Source organism: Monodelphis domestica, chromosome 6 (assembly GCF_027887165.1).
Source record: "Monodelphis domestica isolate mMonDom1 chromosome 6, mMonDom1.pri, whole genome shotgun sequence".
Lineage (NCBI taxonomy): Eukaryota > Metazoa > Chordata > Mammalia > Didelphimorphia > Didelphidae > Monodelphis > Monodelphis domestica.
Genome location: NC_077232.1, coordinates 5,171,011 through 5,184,682, shown reverse-complemented (window position 1 = coordinate 5,184,682; position 13,672 = coordinate 5,171,011). Strand labels below are relative to the sequence as shown.

The 13,672-nt window shown below is 60.6% G+C and overlaps 1 protein-coding gene across 1 annotated transcript; it reads left to right on the top strand.

The window, feature by feature from the left end:
- Positions 1-3,726: 3,726 nt before the first annotated feature.
- LRP5 (LDL receptor related protein 5) lies at positions 3,727-12,532 on the top strand. The gene is made up of 5 exons (XM_056801186.1): positions 3,727-3,906; positions 5,097-5,333; positions 6,052-6,191; positions 11,179-11,276; positions 12,158-12,532. The coding sequence occupies exons 1-5, from the start codon at positions 3,879-3,881 to the stop codon at positions 12,417-12,419; spliced, it is 765 nt and encodes a 254-aa protein (XP_056657164.1). The 5' UTR covers positions 3,727-3,878; the 3' UTR covers positions 12,420-12,532.
- The last annotated feature ends 1,140 nt before the right edge of the window (positions 12,533-13,672 follow it).

Genomic DNA, 13,672 nt, shown 5'->3' with positions numbered 1-13,672 from the left:
GGGTATAGCAAAGGCTGGGAGGTGGGAGATGGACTCCCGAAGTCAGGTAGCTCCAAGATTTCCAGCTGGGCTGCAGGGGAGCGTGCTCGGGGGGAGGGCCCCTGGAGCTCTGAAGGCCTAGCCATGGACAGCGTTCAAGTTCGAGGCCGAGGAGCTCCCTTTTTGTCCTGCGGCCGTGAGGTGGTCACTGAAGGGCCACACGCGGGGAAGCAGCGAGGCCCAGGGAGGCCCAGGGAGGCCCATAGGACCAAAGAAAGCTCCAGGGGAGAGGCTCCACACTCCCTGGGACAGGCGCAAAGGAAAGTGACCATCCAAAGGGAAAACCTTCTATGTGTCCCTCCGGATGAGGCCTCTGAAGCCTGCAGTGATTACTGTGTCCTATGAGACGCTGAGGAACAAATGAGGCTTTTTTCCAGAAGAGACCATATGAGAGACAGAGAGAGAACGAGGGAGAGAGGGAGGGGGAGGGGGAGAGAGAGAAAGAGACAGACAGACAGACAGAGACGGGGGGGGGGGGAGAGAGAGGGAGAGAGAGAGAGGGAGGAGAGAGAGAGAGGGAGAGAGATGGAGAGAGAGAGAGAGAGAGAGACGGAGGGAGAGAGGGGGGAGAGGAAGAGAGAGACAGACAGACAGAGACGAGGGGGGGGAGAGAGAGAGGGAGAGAGAGAGAGAGAGAGGAGAGAGACGGAGGGAGAGACAGAGACAGAGACAGAGAGAGGGGAGAGAGAGAGAGAGAGAGAGAGAGAGGGAGAGGGAGGGGAGAGAGAGAAAGAGAGCAGGACAGACAGAGAGAGACGGGGGGGGGAGAGAGAGGGAGAGAGAGAGAGGAGGGAGAGAGAGAGAGAGAGAGAGAGAGAGAGAGAGAGACAGAGAGAGAGAGAGACGGAGGGAGAGAGAGAGACAGAGAGAGGATGAGAGAAAGACAGAGAGAGAGAGAGAGGGAGAGAGAGGGAGAGAGGGAGAGAGAGAGAGAAAGAGAGGGACAGAGAGAGAGAGAGAGAGAGAGAGAGAGAGAGAGAGAGAGGGAGAGAGAGAGAGAGAGAGACGGAGGGAGAGACAGAGACAGAGACAGAGAGAGGAGAGAGGGAGAGAGGGAGGGGAGAGAGAGAGAGAGAGAGGGAGGAAGAGACAGAAAGAGGGAGAGACAGAGACAGAGACAGAGAGAGAGAGAGGGAGAGAGAGAGAGAGAGAGAGAGAGAGAGAGAGGGAGGAGAGAGGGGAGAGAGGGAGAGAGAGAGAGAAAGAGAGGGACAGAGAGAGAGAGAGAGAGAGAGAGAGAGAGAGAGAGAGAGAGAAGAGGGAGAGAGAGGAGAGAGAGAGACGAGGGAGAGACAGAGGGACAGAGACAGAGAGAGGGAGAGAGAGAGAGGAGGGAGAGAGGGAGGGAGGAGAGAGAGAGAGAGAGAGGGAGGAAGAGACAGAAAGAGGGAGAGACAGAGACAGAGACAGAGAGAGAGAGAGAGAGAGAGAGAGAGAGAGAGAGAGAGAGAGAGAGAGAGAGAGAGAGAGAAGGACGGGAAGAGAGCGAGAGACAAAGACAGAGAAGGAAGGAGGGAGAAAGAAAGAAACATAGAGACCAGAGAGACAGAGACCAATATCTGAGTTCAAATCCAGCCTCAAACACTTACTAGCTGAATGACCCAGGCAAGTCCATTAATTGCTGTCTGCCTCAGTTTCCCAAACTGCAAAACAGGGATCTATCTGCCCCTGCCTCCCCAGGTTGTCGGGAGGATCCGGTGAGATCACACATGTGGTGCCTAGTAGGTGCTCACCCTGCCCTCCATAAGCCAGAGCCAGTGTGATAAGTGTGAGAAGAACCCTCGCTTCAGAGTCACGAGCCCCAGATTCGAATCCTCCCTCTGCCATTTATTGGCAGAGACGTTCCCGGCAGGTCCTCCAGCCGTTTTGGGCCTCACTCTCCCCTGTCAGTAAAATGGGGGCCGTTGGCGTAGAGGCCTCGGAGGCGTCTTCCAAGTCTGGGTCTGTGAATCTGTGAATGCTGGAGCTGATCGAGCTTCTCTTGGCCGAGTTACAGCAACCTAGGAGATGGCCTGGGGCGCTGGCCCGAGGCTGGACACGAGGCCCTCGGGGAGGTGCAGGGGGGAGGGCGGTCCACCCATCGCCAGCACTGATGGAGCGCCTGCTGCGTGCCGGCCCGCTTCTTCCCGTGCGTCTTGCAGCCTCGCAGTGGCTACACAGGGGAGGGCAGAAACCTTGGCCTGGAAGGCTTGGCACGAAGGCTACCAGTCAGCAGCTGGTGACTTGCAGCCTCCGTGCCTCCTCTGAAGCAGGAGCGCGCATGGGGCGGGATGGAGCTGGCCTCTGAGTCCTGGGGCCCGGGTTCCAATCCTGCCTCTGGCCTGCACAGCCTCCGGGACTGGCAAAAGACACTGGGCGCCCCAGGACACGGGGGTCTCTGTGTTGGCAGAACAGGAGCACATCCCCACGGGCAGACCGCGTCCTCCCCGGCGGCCAGCCCTGATGAGGTCGCCGGGCCCCTGCAACCCCAGAATCTAAGGCGACGGGCAGGGGGCGCCCCACCTCCCGAGGAATTCCAGATTCCCAAGTCTTGGGTCGAGGCTCCCTCCAGCCTCCCAACACTTCCCTGGTCCCAGCTTTCCAGACAGGCCGGAAGGGTCCAGGAGCCTTGAGGAGGAAGCCGTGCAGCTGGCTCCGGAGCTTTTCGGGCCGGCCTTTTGCTCCTCCTCCTCTGAGGCTGGGCCATAGCCAGGCCCGGAACGTTTCCTCTCGGGCTCTGCTAGGCCAGAAGGGGCTTTGGGGCCCCTCTTTGTTTGAACCCGGGTCCTTTCGGCGGAGGCGAGAGGCGTCTGCCCATGTGATGGTGACCCTCCCAGCCTCCGTTTCCTCATCAGACCCTCAGGGGGTCCCGACCATCCCGTGGAGCCCCTCCAGGGGGGCTGAACCATTGGGGGAGGCTGGAAGAAGCGAGGCCCAGATTGGGGAAGGAGCGCGGCCATGTTTTCCTGCATATCCAGGCAGGAGGAGGAAGCTCCTTGCAGGGAGAGTGTCCTGTCCTGGGTTGGCTTCCACGTTGCCCCCTCGTTGCTCCAAGGCCTCCCGGCTGCCTCCCCCCGTCCCCGGCTCTTACCCCCCTGTCTCCCCCCCCCCCCCGCTCCCGGCTGCCCCCCCCCCCCACTCGTCTCTCCCAGATGCCGGCTGGGGCTGGCTGTGGGCACGGAGGGACCCAGAGGAGCCGGAGGGGCCGCGGCGCGAGTGCCCAGCCTCTGGCCTGGCTCTAGAACTTGGGAAAGGCTCCTCGGCCCCCCTTCGGCCTCCTTCAATAGACCGCTAAAGCAGGCCGTTTTGTGCCTGGGAAAGGGCCGATGGAGGGCGGGCCCTGCCCGGACCTTCCCTGCGGCCCTGCCTGGCCCGCCTCGGACGGAGCTAGCTGGGAGCTGGGGGCGTTTCCGCCCGGGGAAGTGGCGGGACGAAGCCCTGCGTCCCCTCTCCTAGGGAAAGGCATCGAGCTGGTCTGTCGCTCTGCCTTCCCAGCCCCGGCAGTGAGCGCGGCCCGGAAGTCTAACGGCGGGCCGGAGGACTAAGGAATTCCTGGCCTAGCCGGCCACTTAGCCTGGCGGGGGGAGGATGGGAATTCACAGCCCTCCACCCTCGGAAGCTCAGTGGTCCCATGGATAGCGCACCCTGCGCGAGGTCAGCAGGCCCTGCGTTCAAATCCAGCCTCTGCTACGTGATGGCTGTGTGACCCTGGGCAAGTCACTGAACTTCTGTCCGGCAGGCAGCCGCTGACTTGTTCATCTGTCTCCCCCCGTCCAGCGATCTGCCTGCCCAACCAGTTCCGTTGTGCCAACGGCCAGTGTATTCTCATCAAGCAGCAGTGCGACTCGTTCCCAGACTGCATGGATGGTTCTGACGAGCTCTTGTGTGGTGAGTGGGCCTCTGGGGGGGCTCTGATCCCGGCCCAGACCCTGCAGATCCAGTCCGACCCAATCCACCTTCCAGGCACTGTGCTGGGGATGCGGACATGAAAAAGAAAGCCAGTCTCTGCCCTGGAGGATTCGACAATCTAACGGGAGAGACGATGAAAACTGGGGGGTGCCCGGTGTGGGGACACGTCGATGGCAGCTGCCCAGGCCAGAGGGGCAGCAGGTGCCACGGGAGGAGCCGGCTGGGCTGCAGAGCCCTCTTTAAAGGGAAAGCAGAGTTTCGTTCTGCCTTCCAGGCCTCCAGTTGGAGTCCTGGCGCTCCCTGATGGTACTTCCTGGCCATGAGCTTTTCGGGGGTGGGGGGGGCAGGAGAGCCAGATCGGTGACCCGTACAAGTGTCTGTACAGGGCTGAAGTGACAGCTCTGAAGCGCCTTTGGTGGCACATCCATCCCCCTTCCTTCCCCCAGAGCTAAGCTTCTTATTGCCAGATTGAGTCCCTAGCCAGGTCTGGGAGGGAGCCTCTGCCTTATGAAGTCGGTTGTCCCTCAGCGTTCCCCCCCATCCACCTGGTCCCTCAGGGAAGTCCGCGACTGCCAGCTGCCTCCCTTGTTCCTGCCTGTCTCCATCCCCTGTTCCTCGGGAGGGGGTGCCAAGGAGGGGAGCCTCTGTATTTCCTTCTGGCAGCGGATGGTTTGTCGCCTGAGACCCTTGAGGAGAAGACGCGCCTCTCCTTGTCCCCATCCCTTCCTGGCATTCAGAGGGGGCGCTTGGCTCCACGGCGGGTACTTGGGCATGCCCGGAGGCCGGCTGTCCTGCGTGTCTATTTAGTGGCTGTTTCTTTTGGCCATGGATTGCCTTTGCAGACGACGAAGGGCCCTTCCTCCTCTCAGATTCTGCGACTGAGCCCAGCAGGTCTGGGCCTCGCGTGTCTGGCTCTGGACCCCACGGAACATCTCTTGGCTGAGGTCGATGGGCTCCTCTTTGGTACCTTCACCCTTTCAGAGCGTGGCCCGAGAGGCGCCGTCCCATAAATGACTTGTCCAGCGTGGAGCTGTGCTGTGTCCGAGGAGGAGCCGGAAGGCAGCTCTTGCCGGTCTCCGGCCAGCTCAGGACTGGCTCGTCGAGCTCGTCGTCCCCCTTCGTAGCCACGGCGACTCCATCGACGCTTCCTCTTCTCTTTCCTTTGGCAGAGATCACGAAGCCCCCTTCTGACGACCCGCCTTCCCACAGCAGCGCCATCGGGCCCGTCATCGGCATCATCCTCTCCCTCTTTGTGATCGGCGGCATGTACTTTGTGTGCCAGCGCGTGGTGTGCCAGCGCTACGCCGGGCCCAGCGGGCCCTTCCCCCACGACTACGTCAGCGGCACGCCCCACGTGCCCCTCAACTTTATCGCCCCCGGCAGCTCTCAGCACGGCACCTTTACAGGTAGGCTGAGAAACGGCGAGGGAACGTCCGTGACGTGTAGACCCGCTGCGTGCTCGGGATGCTCAGCGCCAGTGTGGTGTAGACACCCCCTTCCACGGTCCCAGCAAGATGGCAGCCAGGTGGCCGCCCGCTGGGCCGTCTGCCACAGCGCAGATTCCCAGGACATTCCTATGGTGGGGGGGTTGGGGGCGACCAGACCTGGAGTCCCACGTTAAGGGTGGGGCGGCGTGATTTAGGAAAGAGTCACCGGCTGAGGAGCATCCAGAGGAAAGAGGAGAGGATGGGAAAGGCCTTGCGCTGGCGCTGCCCCAGGAGGCGGAGGGCCCGGAACGGCCAAGCCGGGGAACCTTCGAGGCCCCAACGGGGATTGTCTGGGCCCAGAGTCACCGGGGGGTGCAGAGAGTTCAGGCTCAGCCTCAGGAAGAAGCTGCAGCAAAATGGGGCTGCCCCCAGGGGGAGGGGCTGCCTGGTGACGTCCCAGGGGGCAGGGCCTCCCCGCCCCCCATGGGGTCTCTCCACCGCCGGCGCCAGGGCTGCTCAGAATGGGCTGCTCTTCACGATGGTTGCCGTCTCATCCAGCCGCGAGATCCTGGGATTCTCAAGGGCTCCTGGGTGAGGCGGACCAGCGTCCTCTCCCCCCACTAGCCGCCCGGAAGCCCAGGGGACCCCAGCGCCCAGGATCACCCCAGCCTGCCTGCCTTCCCTCGTCCCTTTACAGGCATCTCCTGTGGCAAGTCCATGATCAGCTCCATGAGCCTCATGGGGGGCAGCAGCGGGCTGCCCCTCTACGACCGCAACCACGTCACCGGCGCCTCGTCCAGCAGCTCGTCCAGCACCAAAGCCACTTTATACCCACAGGTGAGGGCGCCGGGCCGGGGGGGGGGGTGAGGGGGGCAGGGAGGGGCCTAGGGATGGGGGGCAGCAAAGCCTCTTCTCACAGCCTCCCTCTCCCTCCCCAAGGGGAGGTGACACAGAGCTAAAGACCCAAGGGATATGTGTTGGTGCATTGGGGAAGTTTTTGCCTTGAGCAAAAACTCTCTCTCCCTCTCTCTGTCTCTCTCTGTGTCTCTGTCTCTCTCTCTCTGTCTCTCTCTCTCTCCCTCTGTCTCTCCCTCCCTCTCTCTCTCTCTGTCTCTGTCTCTCCCTCCCTCTCTCTGTCTCTCTCTCTCTTTCCTTCCGTCCTTCTTTCTGTATTTTCTCCTCTTTCTGTCTTCCCTTCTTTTCCTTTGTTCTTTCAAAGCCAGGACATGAGCTTCAATCTTGACTTCCATCTGACCCTCTTTTTGCTAACAATCCGACATCCGATATTCAGTTCAATTCCCAAGCATTCATCAGTCTCCATCACATAGGGCCAGCAAGGTGGCTAGGCCTGAAGCCAGGAGGACCTGGGTTCGGATTTGGCCTCCGACACTTCCTAGCCGTGGGCCTGTGGCCAAGCCCCTCCCCTCAGTCCTCAGCCCTTCCTGCTCTTCTCTCTTAGGACATAGGTAGGGGTTACAAAGAGTCCATGCCATGTGCAGGGCATGGTGCTGGGCCCTGAAGAGAGGAAGACAAAGCCATGGGCTGCTCCCCGCTTTCCAGAAGCTTCTCCTCTCCTGACTATGGCTCAGAAGCCACACACGGCCTCCATGTCTCTTTGTTGCCAAGCGATCCTTAGAACCGCAGCTCCGGGCCTGGGCCCAGGCTTTAGATGGAGTCTCTGCCGCCCGAGGCTGCCCTGTCGGTGGCGGGGCCCAGGGCAGAGCCCTGCTTTGCCAGGATCCCAGCGCCACGTGGGGCAGGTCTCCCAAGCTCTGCTGGCTTTGCCCAAGAGGGTCGGAGGCAGGAGGGCGAAGAATGGGCCTCGGCGTGGGGGTGCTGAGCTGCCCGCCGGCTCGCTGGCCAGGCCCTTTCCTCCCTTCCATCCTGCGGGAGGTGCTCTGAGCTCTGGCCGCTCCTCACTCGGGACACAGAAATGGTCTCACACTTTAGCCTGTCCGCCATGGCGGCCCAGAGGCTCAGCCGCTCTCCAGAGGAAGTGACCGCTGTGTATACAATGGTCGGGAGCTTGCCTCGCCCCAAGGTCCCTGTTGATGTTGGCTCGGAGGCTGCTTGGGCGAGATGGGAAGGCCACGCCTGCTAGGTCCCAGGCCACTGCCCAAGGGAAATGCCACGACTGACCGGACAGTCTCTGTGCTGTCCACTGGCATCCCTGGCTCCCTAGGTTGGATATTTCCATCCCAAATACCTTCTCCTGGCCTTTGCTGGACTGCCAGGATTCTGGAGCCAGAAAAACTCCCAGCTTCGCCTCTCTGAGCTCCCCCTCCCAAGAGGAAAAGGAAGCCAGCCTGTTGGAGTTCACATCACCTCCCCCAGCCCGAGGGGAGGCCCTGGAGGCCGGCCTGGACTCTGGCCAGATTCGGGGCTTTTCACAAACTGCCGTTTTCCATCTTTCTTGCCATTCACCCACCCGTGACCTCAGATGAGCCACAGTTGGGTTTGGGCCCAGCAGTCCCGGGCACGAGAGGTCTGGACGAGACAGCCACGGGAGGTCTGGTTCTTGAGGACGGCGCCGAGGAGGCTGTATTCGGTGCCCGCCGTATGCAGAGCTGCATAGGCGGCCACGGTCGGTCGCAGAGAACCAAAGATGGTCCGCCGGCGGCGGCGGCTGATCCAGTGAGATCGTGTCTGCAAATGGGGCTGCAGGAACGTTCGGGTGTTCTGTTCCTGCTACGGCTGTTGCCTCTTCTGTGGGAAGCGCTGGGGAGGAGGGCCGCGCAGCCGGTCTTTATGACGCTGCTGTGTGCCAGGCCCCGTGCTGAACCCCAGAGATGCGGGAGCCATGGGCGGCCCCTGCCTCGAGGAGCTCACAGCCTGCTGGGGGAGACAGCAGGCAAAGCACTGTGGACGAGCGTGTTCTAAACGGCGTAAAGTGGAGCTACCTGATGGGGGGTTTCTTGGACAAATCGGGACCTTGACTGAGGCTGGAAGCAAGCCAGGAGGCAGTGAGGAGGAGGCGTGGGAAGACAGGCACAAAGATGGGGTGTCTTGTGGAAGGAAAGCCAGCAGGTCGGTGCTGTCGGTGAGCCACGTACATGGTGAGAAGACCGCAGAGGCCGATTCTGAAGGACTCCAAGGCCAAACAGGGTCTTATATTGAGTCCTGGAGGGGATGGGGATGCCCTGACACTGACTGCATGGGGTGGGGAGGGACGCCGAAGCTGATTAGAGCACCAGCTCAATGGGAAGAGGAAGAAGCCTCCCGTCCGTTGGGGGGCCTGGAAGATGACTCCCCCCCCCCCCCCGAGGACACAGAGGAAGAGCAGTCAGAGGCAGGCAGAAAGGAATCCGAAGAAGCCGGTAAGCCGTGCTTGGCCTGCCGAGAAGTTGCAGTGCAAGAGAATGACGAAAGCCATTGGGTTTGGCCACAAAGAGGTTGTCGGGATGTGACTGCCGGCCTCGTACTTGTCTTTCTGTCTGGGAGATGTGATCAAGACAGAAACACCCAGAGAGCACGCTAGCGGGGAACCCTGGAAAGCACCTTTCCATAGGAACGAGGAGGCCAGAAGCCGCACCATGGAGCAACCATTCAAACGAGAGGAAAAAGGAAGGGAAATCCCTGCTCTCGGTGATCTTCTCCAGGAACGTCGCCACTGACCCCAGGAGCTGGATGGGACGATTGCTGGTGGGCCCGGAGAGAGCCGGCGAGGGGTTTCGGCAGAGCTTTGCCCAACTGCCCAGACACATCCAATGGCCGTTTCTCCCAACATTCTCTTCGACCTCTCGGCAGCCCTGGCTGTTGTGGATCATGCTCTTCTCTAGGTTTTAGCGCTCTCTTCCTCCTCCTCCTCCTCCTCCTCAGGCTCTCCAGGGCAGAAGGAAGGAGCCCAGAGCTGGGAGAGAATGAAGATCAGCGAGGGAGGAGAGATGTCAAAGGGGCCAACCTGCTGGAAGACACTAGTCAGAATGGGATTTCTTGTGTGGTCGAAGAAGCAGGTGCTCTCCATCTGAGAGAGGGCGGAGGAGGAGGTGAGATCAGGAAGCCTCTGAGGGTTGGGAGATACAGAGAGAAAGAACGGGGGGGAAATGGCCTCAGAGTTTTCAACAGAGTTTGAGGGTGGCTCGATTGGGCCACATTTGGTGTCTTCCAGCCCATCCACAAAACAGAGCAGAGGGGATAGAAGGACGCCGGGGAGCTGTGAGTTAAAATCCTGACTCCGGCCCTTCAGGATCTCCCTCCGGCTTCCTTTTCCGTCTTATTCCAAATCACCATCTTCTGTGCCCTCTGCAAGTCGGCCAGCCTGGCCTTCTTGTGGTCACCATCTCTCATCTCTCATCTCCAGGCTTTTGCACAAGCCGTTCCCCCTGCTGGAATGGACTCCCTCCCCGTCTTTGCCCTTTCGAATCCCAGCTTTCTTCAGTCCTTGGCTCATGGGCTCCCTTCAGCATGAAGCCACGGCCCACCCCCGCCCAGCGTGGAGCCCCTCTTGGGAAGAGTGAAGCTCTGTGAGGGGGACGATCTTGTGTTGCCTTCGTATCCCCAGGCCTGGAGCACGCGGGCATCCTTGTTGTCCTACTCTCCCCGACCCCATGGACTGCGGACAGCCACGGGTTTGCCTGGGGAGGACCCTGCGCCACCCTTTGCCGTTTCCTTCTCCAGGGGGTCTGGCAGCCCTTTTTTCCTTTTCCAAACCTTCACCGTCCCTCCTGGACTCAATACTGTGTCTTGGCTCCAAGGCTGGAGACTGGTGAGGACGAGGCCATGGGGTCACCCAGCGAGGCAGTGCGAGGCCGCATTTGGGCCCAGAATCTCGTGTGTCGGCGCCCGGCTTTCCCTCCACGGAGCCTCTCTCCATCGCGATTGCTTGTTTAACTCAAAGAAAACCAGCGTCGAATAGGCCTCGGCCTCGGAAATCGTCTTTGACAGACGCAGAAACGGAGGCCCAACGAGCGCAGTGGCGTTCCCAGGCGCGTCTGCGTAGGAAGACACGTCCGTACAGCCATCTGGCCCAGCCCCTCTCACGACCCCTCGGACCTCGGGCAGTTCTCAGACACTCAGCTGGATTTCGGAGTCAAAGATCCCGAGCTCGAGTCTCATCTCTGCCGCCCACTGACTGTGTGACCTTAACCCAGTCTCTGCCGTCTGAGCTTTAACTTCCTCATCTGTCAAGTGTCGCCCTAGAGTGGGAGTCCTGACGCTCGGGACGTGTCTTAGGCCTCTTGGGCAGAGAGTGAAGCCTACAGACGGCTTCTTCCAATGGGGCTCCACGTTTAAAAAATTCACAATTGAAGGAAACGCTCCATTGCAGGAAAGGTCGGTGAAAATAGTCTTTTTTTCCCATCCAAGTTCATGGACACCCTGAAATCTATTCATAGACCCCACCGGGAGACCCAGATGAAGAACTTCTGGACTGTGGGGCAGCTGGACGGCTCAGTGGGTGGAGAGCCGGGCTGACAAATGGGAGGTCCTGGGTTCAAATGTGACCTCACACACGTCCTAGCTGGGTGACCCTGGCCAAGTCACTTCACCCCCATTGCCTGCCTGGAAACTGGTACATGAGGCTGATCTTAAGATGGAAGGGAAGAGCTTTGAAGGAAGAAAAGAGCCCCAAGACTCCACAGACTACCTTGTAATTCTAAGTTACGGTCGGGTTATGGCTCCTGATCACTTCCGGGCGAGGCTTTTCCCATGGACGATTCCTATGCTTGAGGTTCGGGGATGGCCCACGTGGGGCTCCCGCCTTAGAGCCTCCTCTTTGGCCTTCCTGGAATTCGGGGGACCTGAGACAAGCGGCGGCGACGCCCCCTGTGGGGCGTGGAGGGAGGGGTGCGGGCAACACTAAGCCTCTTGTCCGCTGTCCCCCCAGATCCTGAACCCGCCTCCTTCTCCTGCCACCGACCGCTCGCTGTACAACACGGAGATGTTCTACTCTTCAAACATTCCCTCCACCACGAGGTCGTACAGGTAGGAGCTTCTGGCCCCCTCCCCCACCTGACCGTGCACCCCCCAGGGGTCCCCCCACCCCCGGGAGGGAAGTGAGGCCAGAGAGGCGTGCTGGGCCGGGACCAGGTTCCCAGTGTGAGCAGGAGGACCTCCGAGGCTGCTCTGCAACCCGCCCCCGGGTCACGCGGACACCGAGGTCTCCCGACTTCCTGTCAGCCTGCCTCGACTTCCTCTCTCAGCCCGCCTCAGCGGCCTGTAAGTCTCTACCACGTGGCGGCCTCCTCATTACCATTTTTCTGTGGGATGGATCCCAGCCTGCTGGGCGGAAGGGCAGGCCTGGCTTTCTGTGCCTGAGCATCGTCCCCGGCAGGTGGAGGTTCGCTGGGTCTGGCCCCTCTGGAAGGGCTGGAGAATGAGCCAGGCAGAGGGTTCCCTGGCAGGAGCTGTCCAATATGGCGGCCTTGGGCCCTGGTGGATGCTGGGAACAGCCCTGAGGCACAGCCCCAGTTTTGGGGACTCCAGCTGAGAGGCGTGGGTGGGGGGAAAGGGGGTTCGGAGGAGAGATCCAAGCTCTGCCGCTGCTCAGTAGTGTTGATCGGAGCCTCTGGGGCTCAAGGGGGCGTCAGGAGCCATCTTGATGGTCCCAGACATGTAGATCATAACGTTCCAAGACAGGATTGGAACCCAGGACCTCTCAGTTCTAGAGAGCTTTAAGTTCCGTAAAGCACTTACAGGAACCTTGTTGTCCCTGTTTTACCAAAAGGGAAAAGCTGACCCCAGGAAGGGCTTGAGCTGGCCCTGGTTCTTCGGGCTCCAGGTCCCAGCACTGGCCCAGGCTGGTGTCCTAGACAAGCGGGCCCCGGCCTCCTGGCGCTCAGGCTTTCTTCCCTTCTCCCCGGCAGGCCGTACATCATCCGCGGGATCGCGCCCCCCACCACCCCATGCAGCACGGACGTCTGCGACAGCGACTGCACGAGCAGCCGATGGAAGGCCAGCAAATACTACATGGATCTGAATTCAGACTCAGACCCCTACCCACCCCCTCCCACCCCCCACAGCCAGTACCTCTCAGCAGAAGAGAGCTGCCCCCCGTCACCAGCCACCGAGCGGAGCTACTTCCATCTCTTCCCGCCACCCCCCTCACCCTGCACAGACTCCTCCTGACCTCGGCCCCTCCGCCTGGGCCTGCTTCCCCCCCTGTAAATATTTTTAAATATGAACAAAGAAAAATATATTTTATGATTTAAAAAAATAAATAAATATGGTTGGGATTTTAACCCAGAGACGTGCGTCCTACCGGGGTGGGCAAGCCTGGGAAACTTTGTACAGTGGGGAAATATGTGTCAACTTAACGTTTCCCGTTCTTGCTGTGCTGGGCGGGGGGTCAGGGCCCTCCGGCGGGCCTGCCTGCGGCGTGCCTGCGTCCTGGGACCCCCCTGAGTTTCGAGTCCTCCTTGCATCCGGGTTCATCTCGGCCGGCCCAGCCCGAGGATTCCACTGCCTCGTGGTCCTCGGGCTCTCGGAAGGGCACCCAATGCAGGGGATCCCCTCTATGGCCGCCTCAGCCCGAAGGCCCTCAAGAAGGGGAGCTTCCGAGCCAGCCCGGCGGTCGAGGCGTCCAGATGTTTCTTCAGGGGATGCCTTTCAGCCCTAAGAAGTGGCCTGGCAGAGACGGGCTCATCTGAGAAATGGGCAGCCAGATGCGCAGGCAGGAGCAGACGGCCTCCTCCCTCCGCTCTACGCATTAGGTGGGCCGAGATGCCGCAGTCAGATCCTGGAATGGCTGTTTTATACAGAATTCCAATCAGCTGGACGTCCCCATTTCCCGGCTCTTCCAGGCCAGGCTCTGCAGAGTCCGAGGAGACCTTCTCCTAACTGGACAGCCGAAGTGCGGGGTGGCTATCGGGCCATACGGGACCGCAGAGTCCCACTTGTTCAAGCCAGGCCTGAACCAGAGCCTGGGCTAGACCAGACCAGCCTTCGCTGGAAGGCCTCCAGACGACCCAGCATGCTTTGGGGCAGCGCCTCTGGCTGGAGAAAGCGCCCTTTTGTTAAGCCAGTCTAATGCACCTTTAGGAAGTCTATAGTCCTAGCCCAGCTGAGGGTCAGGTCTTGCCCCAGAGTCGGGCTTTGGTCTACACATTAATTCTACAAACGCCTGATCGGGCCTGCTGTGGGCCAGAAATCCTCTCCACCAGGCTGCTCGGTGGCCCGCCCATGGCCAAGACGAAATTCAAAAATGGCGCCAGGCCCAGGTGGCCGCCCCTGCCTCTTGGAGAAGCGTGGCAGGGGGGAAGGAAAGAACCCAGAGAATCCTGCAGTTCTTCGTCCATCCACAAGCTCCGCTGGCCGGTGGTCCTATGAGAGGCAATCTGTGCCGGACAACCGAGACAGGAGCTCAGGCTTCATGTTCTTGC